Here is a 13,269-nt window from a genome sequence, read left to right on the forward strand (position 1 = left end):
TTATTAATTTTTTTTAGGGGGGGTTACTGTGCTTTATATTTCTGTTGTGATCAGGTATAATACTGTGTGCAATCAGAGAGTAAGCTGCATAAACAGTGTGCCTAGTGCATGAGAGCGCTAGTTAAAAGAGTCGCTTGTGTCCTAGTGAACGTTTTCTTTCGCTTTTTCCTTCCTTTTTCTTTTCTTTTCTCTGATAAACAAGTCATTTTTGCTCGTGGTACAAATTGCCCGAAGTCATTTCAGCGGTTACTATGCTATCGTTTCTGCTAACGTCGATATCGTTATGCTATCGACGAGAGCAGATAGGAAATATCGAACGATGTTTAAATCTAGGTTTTACGCCGAAATGATTTTGAACAGAAGCCAAATTAGTGCCACTGTGCCGCAAAGTTCCGGCGGCGTCAGGATGTTTTTATGAAAATCTCAAGAGCTACAAAACACAGGTTTACGCAAAACTCCAGGAACAGTTACAGATACAGACGTAGCGATGGGGAAACCGTAAACAAAACATGTTTACAAACCGTCTGAAACCAGCGTTATAAAATGCAAACATTCTACTTGTGTGTCAAGTGACGTTACAAAATCCCTTAAAAAAAAAAAAAAAAGCTAGCTTACTCTCAACGGCGGTCCGGCTGCAGCCGACCGTTTTCTATTCCGTCGATTTTAACAAGAAATACAAATACTATTTTTGTTCTATTTTTCTCTTTCCTCTGATATATAAGCTGTAGCTCAATCGGGCAAAAAGTGTTAAAGTAAGTGATCAACCGATATTTTTATGCTGCGATTTTTCCACATCGATGTTTATACGGCGTAACATTTACGATAAATTCCTACGAGCCCCGGCGGCGTATTTTAACAGATAAGGTACGGATCGAGCGTGTTGTCGTCTTCGATATATGCAACTTCTTGTGAGTATTGTGTATCTGAGCCACAAGCTGTTTTATTTCATCAGTTATTCCAACCCGAGATGCCGTATTCATCACAGGAAGCTTCCATTTTCAATCAAGTGATTTATTCATAATAACGTGAACGTGTTATGCTGTGTTAAAACTAGTACTTAACTAGAAAACGCTGGGGGAAAAATCTTTCCTGTAACTGATGTGATATGAACAGATATTCGGTAGGAACAAATTCCAAAATGCTGCGTTCAAGAGTATGGAGTTTCATCGGAAATAAACACCAGCTATCGTTTTTTATTTTCTTTCCCTGATATTAGACTAACATTTTAGACTAGAATATTACTGTAAGATTTCTAAATACAGATTTATTATTATGTCACAACCCTACAGTGCCACATATCAATGATGCAATATTCCATTGAAAAAAGTGTCTATTTTTTATGCCTCGACTCACACCGTAAACCAAGCGAAAGATTTCTACTTTTGCCTTCTACACTGCTGCGAAAACACAGATATATTTTGGAATTATTATTATTATTATATTATATATCGGTTTTTCCGATATATTGCAGTTTACACATGCATACATCATGCAATTATTATATCATGGATATCGTCAGTGTTTCATTTGGTGTAGGCTGCCTACGTAGGCAGGATTTGTCCACTCTCCCTAGACCCTAGATCAGTTTGTCCCGTTCAAAGAGCAATTAAAGCAAGTCAAATGCGAGAAAACGGATAATATCCTCAATCCGAATGCTTCACAAAATATATATATCGTCCAGTTCTTAATAATGAACTTTGACCAGCATTAAAACATGAATAATTCCTCAAAAGAAAAAACAAATGAAGCATGAATATTAAATTTTTTTCCCCATATACATAAATTCAGTTTTCTTTATAAAAGCCCATGCTTGAGTCATTTATACTGAGGAAATCCATCATCATCGACAAAATATTTATTCAGTGTTGCTTTCGCTTCTCTCCATGTCTTGCACCTCGTGGATAAATAATATTTTTTTTGTTGCACATTTACGTCACCTTCATTCAGTTCAAGACAAGATTTCGTTGTTGTTGCCAAACAGCTGTTCATGCCTTTTAAAACTGACAGTTTAAGTGTTATCAGTGTGTGTGTGTGTTGAAACAAACCGGTTTCATGTTTTAAATGTAATAAAACAAAACGTTCACCATATTCGCTCGACCCCACATGCGGTCAGTCAGGCTAAGACACCGGTGTTTCGGTGGTTTTTCACTGGAGCTAAGAGGCTAGTGAATTTCTGGAGCTACAGCTAGTTTAGCAAAACACCAAACATGTCCTAGCTTACTGTCTTCATTTAAGGGGCGAGCGACACACTGTACCCTTTTTTTGTTGCCAAACTGTCGCTGTAATGCTTATAAAAATCAGGATGTTTAAAACCGAAAACCAAACTCCACTGGCACTCAGGAAATGCAGTGTGTGAATGAAAGCGTTAGCATACTCTACTAAGATGTCTCCTTTTTTTTTTTTTTTGTGCTGTAAAACACAAGCAAGTTCTTCGTGGTACAAAAAGCCTTAATTTACTTCAGTATGGTTGATATATTATTGGGATATTTTGTACAAGTGTCATGTAATCATATTTTAATTGTCCAACTCTCTGCCTCCGTAATTCATTTCAACTCCTTAATCCAGATTTTTCTATTTTTTTATTTTATTTTATCATCTAATGCCTTTCACGTTGGCTTTGTCTGAAACCACATATTATTCCCTACCTAGCAAACTACTACATAGTGTCCGAAAATACAGTGCAGCATATCCAGAAATAATCTCATGATGCACTGCAGCTGGTTAATAACCGAGTCCACACCGTCTAGTGCACTATATAGTGCGTTTCTTTATGGCTAGTCAGCCATTTTAAAACCATCGAAATGACCCATAATGCAGTGCGGCGTTTAAAGATGCCATGCGGACTTTATTGGACTATATTATATGTCATATTTTGAGGTTGTGTAAAGATAACACACCGTGCCCCTCAGCATTCGGAGACCATATGTGGTTTGGGACACTGACAATGATGTAATGTTTGAGGTTATAAATGCTTTATTAACGTCTGCTCCAGTGTGTTATAACTACATTAACACACCTCACGTGGATTTAGAGTGTTAATGGCAGAGAGAGAGATGAGCTGAGTGTCTTCTTTTTGTACATTTTCGAAGTATTAATCTCTTTCTTATGCTGGTTTATGTCTAAGTCTTCATTTTCTTGTAAGCTTTATGTTTATTTTTGCTTGATTAAACCATTATAACAAAACCACTTGGTGTTTGTGTGTTGTAGATTTCTCTAACACATTTTTAGCATTTTTACTTCAAAATCTCATCGACAGGAATAAAGGAAGCATGTACAGGTAAACTACTGTGTATTACTACGGACTACTGTGCAGCACTATGGCCCAATATCACTGTTTTTCCCTTCTTCCTTTCCTGAGGTAATCCTAAAGAGCAAGCCATGCTAGTTAATGGAGAATATGAAAAGCTCCACACAGACAGTAACCAGAGCTCGAACCGTGGGATCCTGAGGAGACGACTGCGCAACTGTGTTACACGGCTAGATATCACGGGCAAATAGTTTCCTAAAGTTTTGTTTGGGGATTTTCTGCCTCATTTTATGTTCAGGTTTTCATCAGTGTTCATTCCAGGTTTTTTAAATAGCTAGATTTGTCTAAGGATATTTAACAATCTTAGCTAGCTAACTTTGTTTAGGGATATTTCACATTCCTAGCTTGCTAGCCTGGTTAAGGTATTTTTCATGTTTAGCTAGCTAGCTTTTAGGAAGACTTTGGGGGACATCTTTCAATCTTGGTTAGCTTTGTTTGGCAATATTTTAAACTTTTAGGTAACTAGTTTTGTTTGAGGATATTTCTCAATCTTAGCTAGCTAGCTTTGTTTGGGGATATTCAACAATCCTAGCTAGCTTGCTTTGTTTGGGTATTTTTCACACTTAGCTAGCTTTTAGGAAGACTTTGGGGGACGTCTTCCACTCTTAGTTAGCTTTGTTTGGGGCTATTTTTAACTCTTAGGTAGCTAGCTTTGTTTGGGGCTATCTTAGCTAGCTAGCCTGTCATGGTTAAATATTTTTGTTGCACATTTACATGACCTTCATTCAATTTAAGACAATATTTCTTTGGCTGGATATTTTTCACTTTTAGCTAGCTAGCTTTTGTTTGGGAATGTTTCACAACCTTAGCTAGCTAGCTTTGATTGGGTATTTTCCATGCTTACCTAGCTACCTTTTAGGGAGACTTTGGGGGAAGTGTTCCACTCTTAGTTAGCTTTGTTTTGGGATATTTTTCACTCATAGCTAGCTAGCTTTGTTTGGGGATATTCAACAATCTTCGCTAGCTATCCTTGTTTAGGTATTTTACATGCTTAGCTAGCTTTTAGGGAGACTTTGGGAGACATGTTCCACTCTTAATTAGCTTTGTTTGGGGCTATTTTCCACGTTTATCTAGCTAGCTTTGTTTGGGGATATTTTTCACTCTTAGCTAGCTAGCTTTGGAAATATTTTACAGACTTAGCTAACTAGCTTTCTTTGGGGAGATTTCACAACTCTTATCTAGCTAGCTTTTTGGGGGGGATATCATCCACTATTAGCTGGCCAGATAGATTTTGCAATCTTAGCTAACTAGCTTGGTTTAGGGATATTTCACAATTGTAGCTAGCTAGCTTTGTTTGGGTATTTTCCATGCTTAGCTAGCTAGCTTTTAGTGAGACTTTGGGGTTCCATTTTTAGCTAGCTAGATTTTTTTATTTATTTATTTATTTATTTATTTATTTATTTATTTATTTATTTATTTCCACTCTTAGCTAGCTAGCTTTGTTAGAGGATATTTCCCACTCTTAGCTAGCTAGCCTTAGTTGGGTATTTGTTTTCCACTCTTAGCTAGTTAGCTTTGTTTGAGATCAATTTCCACGTTTAGTAAGCTATCTTTATTTGGGGATATTTTCCACTCTTACCTAGCTAGCTTTCTTTTAGGCATATTTCCCACTCTTAGCTAGCTAGCTTTTGGGTTGTGTTCCTAGCTAATTTCATTCAGTAAGATGTATATATGTTTACAGCTAAATGAGACGCTGCTGATCAAGAAAAAAAAATCCTGACAGATTGAAAAGAAACTAAAAAATGGTATCTTTATTATCTATGTTTTCATGAAGGGAAATTCTTATGAATTCTTGCCAAACATCTAAAACTGGGATGCTAAGGGATATATTGGTTCATAAATAAAACATCTAGATATGAAAAAAATAACAGGAACTTCATTTCCTGTCACTGACCCTGAACAGGAAGTAAATTTAATAAAATCTCTTTATTATTTGGTTTCCCCTCCAGCGATCTGTTGGTTTTGCTGTCAGAATCCTAAACCTTCATAAAGCCGCTCTGTGTCTTCGTCAGAGCCGTGCCTCAAAATCCCAATCTGTTCATTACTCCATTTTGTAAGTCGGCCATCTTCCTGCCAAGAGGAGTCCAGATGATGCACACAGGCTCCACCCTAACGTGCCCTATGTAGTGAACAGGGTGTGAGGTTTTAGACACGTCGAGAGTAGAAGTGTTTATTCAGCTTGTACTGTGAATAGTCCACATAATTGAATTTTTACAACACGCACTCAGACTCAGACTCAGGCTATGTTGGAAGAAGAGATTTTTTTTATTTATTTACCTCTTGTTTAAGTCTGTGTGAAGTTTCTCATGTGTTCGTATAGTGTATGTCTGGTGGCTTGCGAGTCTCTCAGTACAGTTTCAGCAAATCACAACTCAGAATTCGTTTTAGCAACTGGAAAGTTTTTCATGAGCTACAATGCGTACTTAAGGCTATACCTTCGCCAAGGGTTAACCAAACCCTAACTAACCCTAACCAAACTATTACCTCACTGTACTAAATGATATGTCATAAACAGCCTGGCATTTGACCACATGGTTTTCCTTCAGTGTGGTTAAGTTAAGGAATCTTTAGTTGAGTTAAAGGCTACTTCAGTAGTTAAGTTAAATAGCCATGGGTCAGCCATCATGCAGTGCCAAGGTTAGGAGCCTTGCTCAACGGTGGCAGCTTGGCGGCTCTGGGGCTTGAGCCCCGATCTTCAAATCGATAACCCAGAGCCCCAGATTTTTACATATCCCAGACTAGCTAAACGTCACATATTCCAGCTTGTTAAAGGCCTTGCTCAGGGGCCCAAAGGTGTTAGCTTGGCAATGCTGGGGTTTGAACCCCCGACCTTCCAATCAGTGACCCACTGGCTCACTCCGTCCCTGCACCATTGGTTTTCATCCATCTACTCATAACATGCAGATATGTAGGACTAGCTAAGTGTAAACAATTCAAACTAAGAACTTCATACATCAACATGTTTTAGTTGACTCAATACGTTTGTCCTAAAGGGGATAGGGAACATTTTTTTCTCTCTAATGTGAGTTTTTGTTAGGAAGCTTTCAGGTCTGTCAGGTGCTGTGTGTGTGTGTGTGTGTGTGTGTGTGTACACACACCAACGCCCCGGATCAGCAGGAGTTGATCTCTTTGACTCTGGAGCTGAGCTGAAGATTAAATCAAATTCTCTGAAGATTGCAATTCTGTCCAAAGGTCTAAAAGTCTTGACCCTGCTACCAAGACCAGATTCAGTTATCCAAGCCCAAATCGGTTTTGTCAAATTATATTTATCGAAAGAAAGATTCAATCACTCTTCACTCATCTCCTCTACGGTGTGCTCTGAGCGGCTGGGAGCAGGAGGGACGATAACAAAGAAACAGCACGGAGGAGGCGAGGAGGAGGATTATCGTTAGGGGTTAATAGCTACAATAATTAGCTAGCTCTTATACAGTCGTCATGTAGAGCTTTCTTTGTTTTATAGTGATTCATACATTCATTCATTTCAGCTGTAGTCTATGAGCGCTGAGGATTTGGAAGTTTGAGCCTTGCTGTGTTTCGAACATAACAACTGTGCCTGAGATGCCCTCGCTGTTTCATCAGTGCTCCCGAAATACACCAGTGATTGGCCTGTAATGTGTGTTATTGTGAGAGAGGTGGATGGGTGTGAGTTCTGCACAGAGGCAATTAGAGTGATTCAGTGAGAGACCTTTGACGCTTCAAAGCTCTCTCCAATGCTAATAAGAGCCTAAACAGCAAAATAACAACGTGAGAGAAAAGCACACGGCCGATTCAAGGCAGCATCGCTCAGCCCCTGTAATTATTACATTATGTACACTTGCCACCCACACACACACACACACACACACACACACACACACACAATTGTGATTGGACACACTCAATTTATATGGATACACCTTTTTGTTTTGTTTTTTATGCTTAAAACACACACATTTCATGGCTCTTTCCATTCATCACACACTTCCTGGATCACTCCAAGGCTCTTTCTGGTCACTACAGTCACTTCCTGACTCCCTTTATGGCTCTTTATGGTCAATACATACTCTTCCTAACTCTTTTTATGACTCTTTCTGGTCACTACACACACGTCCTGATTCATTTTCTGGCTCGTTCTGGTCACTACACACACTTCCTGGCCCACTCCAAGGCTCTTTCTGGTCACCTCACACACTTCTTCCTAACTCCTTTTATGACTCTTTCTGGTCACTACACACTTTTTTTAACTCCTTTTATGGCTCTTTATGGTCAATACACACAGTTCCTGACTCTTTTCTATGGCTCTCTCTGGTCACTACACACACTTCCTTGCTATTTCTATGGCTCTCTCTGGTCACTACACACACTTCCTTGCTATTTCTATGGCTCTCTCTGGTCACTACACACACTTCCTTGCTATTTCTATGGCTCTCTCTGGTCACTACACACACTTCCTTGCTACTTATATTGCTCTTTCTGATCACTAGACAAACTTCCTGACTCTTTTTATGGCTCTTTCTGGTCACTACACACACTTCCTGGGTCCTTTTATGGCCGGAAGTGTTTGTAGTCTGGTCACTACACACACTTCTTGGGTCCTTTTCTGGCTCTTTCTGGTCACCACACACATTTCTTGTCTCATTTTAGAATTATTTCTTGTCACCACATACACATTTCCTGTTTTGTTGTAGTACTATTTTTTTTGTCACCACACACACTTCCTGTTCTGTTTGTAGTATTATTGCTTGCCACCACATGCTATTTCTGTCTCCATTCAGGGCTCTTTCTAGTCACCACACAAACATCCTCTCTTGATTTCAGTTTCCATTCATCAACACTCAAAACACATTTCAGGGATCTTTCCATACATTCTGTCTAAGCTATTCGTTAAGCTCTCTTTTTAGATGCCCGCACACACACTTCCTGTCTCATTTTAGGGATCTTTCTTGTCACCACACACTTCCTGTCTCATTTCAGGGCTCTGGTCACCACGCACACTTCCTGTTTTTAATTTAAGGGATCTTTCTTGGCACCACACACTTCCCGTCTCATTTCAGGGCTCTGATTAGTAAAGAAACACACTTCTTGTCTCACTTTGCTCTTTCTAGTCAACACACACTTCCTGTCTTGCCCTAGGACACTTTCTGACCACCACACACCTCCCGTCTCATTTTAGGACTCTTATTGGTAAGTACTCAATCTTCCTGTCTCGTTTCAGGGCTCTTTCCGTGGCGCTCTCTCTGTTTCCCCTCAGAGGTCAAGTCACTCGTCTCCTCGCCGCCGCACTGGTGGTGACAATGCTGTCGTTCACTTCTTCAGATCTATCGTAAGTGTAGCTTTGTCTCTGTCTAACTAAACTAGACTAAAAGTCTAATCATTGAATGCACCTCTGTCTCTTACTCTGGCCACATTAACATCATAGGGATATTAATAAAAAAACAAACAATTATAACATATTGTCCATCTTTCTTAATCTGTGTCCAATAAATATGCGTTTCTCTTTCTCTCTCTTTCGAGTGTGTGTGTATAAGTATTCATACCCCTTCAACATCTCAGTAAAAAGGCAAAAAATCTATACTAAACTATATATTAGGTATTATTCCGATTCTTTGCCCTGAATCTACTCTGTCTTAATAAAGTCCCAAATATGACAATATACAAGTCTATAAGGTAAGGTCTATACAAGTCTATAAACCTGAGCAGGGTTTTAGTCAGGAACATGACCCAGAACCTGTCATTGTGACGAAATACTGGAAAAACACAACAACAAACACTCCACCAATCGGCAGCATAAGGCAGAGTGGGACAGCTAGAACCCATTTCTCAAGAAAAAGACAAATGATGGTTCACAAAAGTTCTCGCAGACCTTCAGAAACATACATCTGTGGTGTGATGAAAACAATTATCACCTGCTCAATCCCATCCCAGTGGAGTATCACGCTGTGGGGACTTTTGTCAGCTGATGGATCTCGGATCTTGAGCTTGTGTTCAAAGCTTAAAGCACAGAGACAACATTTATCACTCAGGACCTCAAGGGTTCTGCACAGGCAGCGTGGAAGTGCTCCTGATTTGAACTCACCTACCTTTCGATCCATAGCGCCAAGTCGCCGAGTCACCACTATTGGTGTAGGGACCAGACTGTGGTCCTTGAGGAGCCCTAGCCTCCTTAATCCATCCAAGTGGACACTGCTTGATAGGTTCTCCAGAGGAACAACCAAAAATCGCGAATAATGTGCCAATCTTCTAGCATCATACCCTTGATGAATTAGGCTGGCAATACTGAAAATGTAAAGGGGCCTGAATTCATATCTTTCGTATCTGGTGTCTTTTTCTCTCCTTTTGTCTCTCTCATATACATGTCACTTTCCTAATAGCTAAATATTGTATTTCTAAAATTATTTTAATCCTCAGGTGTCTCCTGCTCCTAAAAAATCTAGGGTAAGTGCACTTTTAGCTTTCTCACTAGCCATTTCCTGAGATCCAGGTCCCACTTTACCTTCAGCTTCATCTCTAATATCTTTGTCATTGTTTACATCCAACTACGGTAACAAATACTGTTAACTAGACTGTGTGTTAAAATATACTTCCATTAATTGAATGGTGTCAAAGGATCGGTATGCGTGTTCGTGCATGTGTGTATGTGTTTTGTTCATGTGACTGTACCGTTCTAGGCAGTCGGTTTATACACTTAATACCTAGGAGAATGCAGTCATCCTCCCAAGCACTGTTTTTATTCCATCTGTTGTCTAACACGAGCTTAACCGCCAGTGACAAACCAAAGTGATAGTGGCAATGAAAAGGAGCTTGTAGAGCTCAAGGTGTTAGAAGAAGGAGCTTGTCAGGGTCTAAGAATGTGATCTTACGGCTCTAAGGCAGCAGAAAAAGCTTCTAGACTGAGAATGAACCTGTAGTCCTCAGGATGGCAGAAGTAGGAGTTTGTAGACCTCAGTATTGTAGGATTAGGACCTTGTAGGCCTGGCTGTGGGTGAAACAGGTGCTTGTAGGTCAGGATTGGCAGGAGTAGAGCTTTCCAAGGTTCCAAATGGCAACAGTAATAGATTATAGGGTTTAGAGTGGTAGAAAAGGGGAGGGTTGCCAGGATGGTAGATGGAGACCCTCAGAAGTGAGGACGTTGAAGTTTGCAGGCATCAGGATGGCAGCAATTGGAGCTTTTAGAATGCAGGATGTTAGCAATGGGAGCATGCTGGCCCCAGAATGGCAAAAGTAGGAGGTTGTGGGCCTCAGGATAGTAGAAGTAGGAGCCTGTAGACCTCAGTGTGGAAGAATTTGTAGCCTGTAGACATCAGGATGGCAGATTTTGTAGCCTGTAGATCTCAGGATGGCAGAATTTGCCTGTAGACCACAGGATGGCAGAATTTGTAGCCTGTAGATCTCAGGATGGCAGCATTTGTAGCCTGTAGATCTCAGGATGGCAGAATTTGTAGCCTGTAGATCTCAGGATGGCAGAATTTGTAGCCTGTAGATCTCAGGATGGCAGAATTTGTAGCCTGTAGATCTCAGGATGGCAGAATTTGTAGCCTGTAGATCTCAGGATGGCAGAATTTGTAGCCTGTAGATCTCAGGATGGCAGCATTTGTAGCCTGTAGATCTCAGGATGGCAGAATTTGTAGCCTGTAGATCTCAGGATGGCAGAATTTGTAGCCTGTAGATCTCAGGATGGCAGAAGAAAGAGCTTGTAAACCTCAGGATTGTGGGATTAGGACTCAAAAATAGTTGCTTGTGGACCTCAGGATGTCAGGAGTAGGAGCTTGTGGACTTCAGCAGCTTACAGATATTAGGATGGCAGAAGTATGAGCTTTTTGGGTGGCAGTAGTAGGTGATCCTCAAGAGAGGCACTGAGTAGGATTCGTGGATCAGGTAGGTTAGTGTTTGATAACTGATTAAATAAAAACAGATGCTGGTAGTGCCCTCAGGAGTGCACTCACCTAGTTTCTTTGTACCCGACTGTACCTGTTCTCTTTTGTCTCTTTGTTTGTCTCTCTCCATCTGTCTCTCTGCACAGTGGCATTCTCTCTCAGCTAAACTAGGCATGGTAGGTGCTGATTATAAGAAGAAAAAAAAACCACACGCACCCTGTGTCCGAAATGGTGTGAATGGTACCAAACTCCCCATTTCCCTGCAAAACCCACAATGCATTACGGGTAGTAATAATATCAATGCATTGTGGGATTTCATGAGTATATGAGTGGATACTTACATGCTTTCATGCGTGGCTGCCAAAGGGGCTCCCAAAATAGCACACCATGTAGTGAATAGGGTGTGAGTTCTCACAAAAGACGAAAAGGGTTACATTAGCTTAACTAACAATGCTGATCAGGGATCAGCTGACAACATACTTGTCTGGGCAGTAAAGCTGATCCCAAATCAGTCCTGCTGCTGTTCATTCATGCTGAGCTTGTCATGTTGAGCTTTTGCTTTTTCTTCTTCTTGTCCACTCAAGATATAGCTACATCCCAGTAGTCCAAGCAGTCTCAGGTCAGGCTTAGGGTTTAATCGATCATGTACCAGGTACCGACTGTCAATCATGTGATACATTAGTCTAAATAAAATAAATAAAAAGGGTTAACCAATGAGGTCAGATCAGAAAATGCACTGGCCAATCAAAAAATGTGAAGTATTGAGTCTATTGTCTTATGCATCAGCCAATGGAGGAGACATTTATAAACTCGGGACGTTTGCTAATTGGACAGAAACTTGTTTAAAAAATAATAGAAGGCCTGTTCTCTATAACCGGCCTAATGTGATTGGTCGATGCCATAGAATGATTGACAGATCCCAACCTCTGACCACCCCATCCTTAAAAAACACTTTTCCATTAGTTATAAGCCAGAAAAAAAGGAGAGATGTTAAGCCAGGTTCTGAATAAGGGCAAAGGAGGTGAAATAAAAATGAGAAATTTGTCAGAAAGGCAAAATCTCTAGTTTCAGCTTGTTTTTAGTTTGAGATCCTTGAGTCTCAGGTGGATGAGGCAATTGTCTTATACTCTTTTCAGAGCCAATTGGGAATTTTTAGCATAACATACATATTAATCAACGTGAAACATAATTATATTCCTAGATGAGGTTATTAGTGCTTGGACCCCATCATTGCCATATTTCTGTTCTTCTTCAATGGCTACCCACTTATTAAATCAAAACCCTCTCGCCTGCACCTCTCTCTTTTTTAATGAATTTATTTTCATAAATCTACGTAGCTGTGGTCAGGACGCACAGATGGGCGGCACAATGGCGCTTTATTCATATTGTTATCATTTCATTTTCCCACTCAGTGTGTTGGCAGACTCTGCAGGACGGAAACACTCGCTGCAGAATTTTTAAACGTGAATCGTGGGTTTGTGTGGCAAATAACATATGCGTATTAGATTGGTTTTGCTGCCGTTTGGGAATTAAACTTCATTTCTGTTGAGGCTGAAATGGGTTGAGGTGAGCACTTCACGCTGAAATCAATAGCGGCAATCCAAACGGATTCATCCGCTGGCTGAATTTCAATGACATATTCTGTACGCTCTTTTATATTGATTTCTTCTCAACTTTTATTAGTGTGTGTTTTCCGTTTGACAAAATGATGACACAATTTGGAAATGTCACATTGGCGCAATGCTTTCCGCACATTTCATTCACACAATAACGGATTGAGCGTCTAACACGTGGTGTAACTCTCATGGACTCTTAATGACTAACACTACTTCAGACTAACATCCAGTACCGGACAACACACTGTCCTCGAGTATTTGTGGATTTAGAAATGGTCCCTCGGATTGTTTTCCATAGCTGATAGCTTTTAGACATAAGAACATCTCCTGTAGAGAACATTCTGGGAGATATGATGTTCAGAATATCTCCAACTATTTCTATACACAATTTTTTGGCCATACTGCCAACCCTAACCCCAGAACTCATTTCCCATCTGTACTCAGCACTCACTGTTTACCAGCCAATCAGAGCTTTGACTAGGCAATAGACTAG

The 13,269-nt window shown here is 40.2% G+C and overlaps 1 protein-coding gene across 4 annotated transcripts in view; it reads left to right on the forward strand.

Moving 5' to 3' along the window:
• Window positions 1-13,269, forward strand: part of mbpb (myelin basic protein b) — a 56,942-nt gene that overhangs the window by 38,577 nt on the left and 5,096 nt on the right. Inside the window, exons 2-4 of one of the 4 annotated variants that reach the window (XM_058372787.1) lie at window positions 8,502-8,609; window positions 9,695-9,721; window positions 11,307-11,336. The exons of 1 other annotated variant lie outside the window; for it this stretch is intronic. In XM_058372787.1, the coding sequence (XP_058228770.1) occupies window positions 8,502-8,609; window positions 9,695-9,721; window positions 11,307-11,336 (165 nt within the window). The remainder of the gene's footprint in view (window positions 1-8,501; window positions 8,610-9,694; window positions 9,722-11,306; window positions 11,337-13,269) is intronic. 2 more of the 4 variants (XM_058372788.1, XM_058372789.1) reach the window with 2 other exon arrangements.

Source organism: Hemibagrus wyckioides, linkage group LG20 (assembly GCF_019097595.1).
Source record: "Hemibagrus wyckioides isolate EC202008001 linkage group LG20, SWU_Hwy_1.0, whole genome shotgun sequence".
NCBI lineage: Eukaryota > Metazoa > Chordata > Actinopteri > Siluriformes > Bagridae > Hemibagrus > Hemibagrus wyckioides.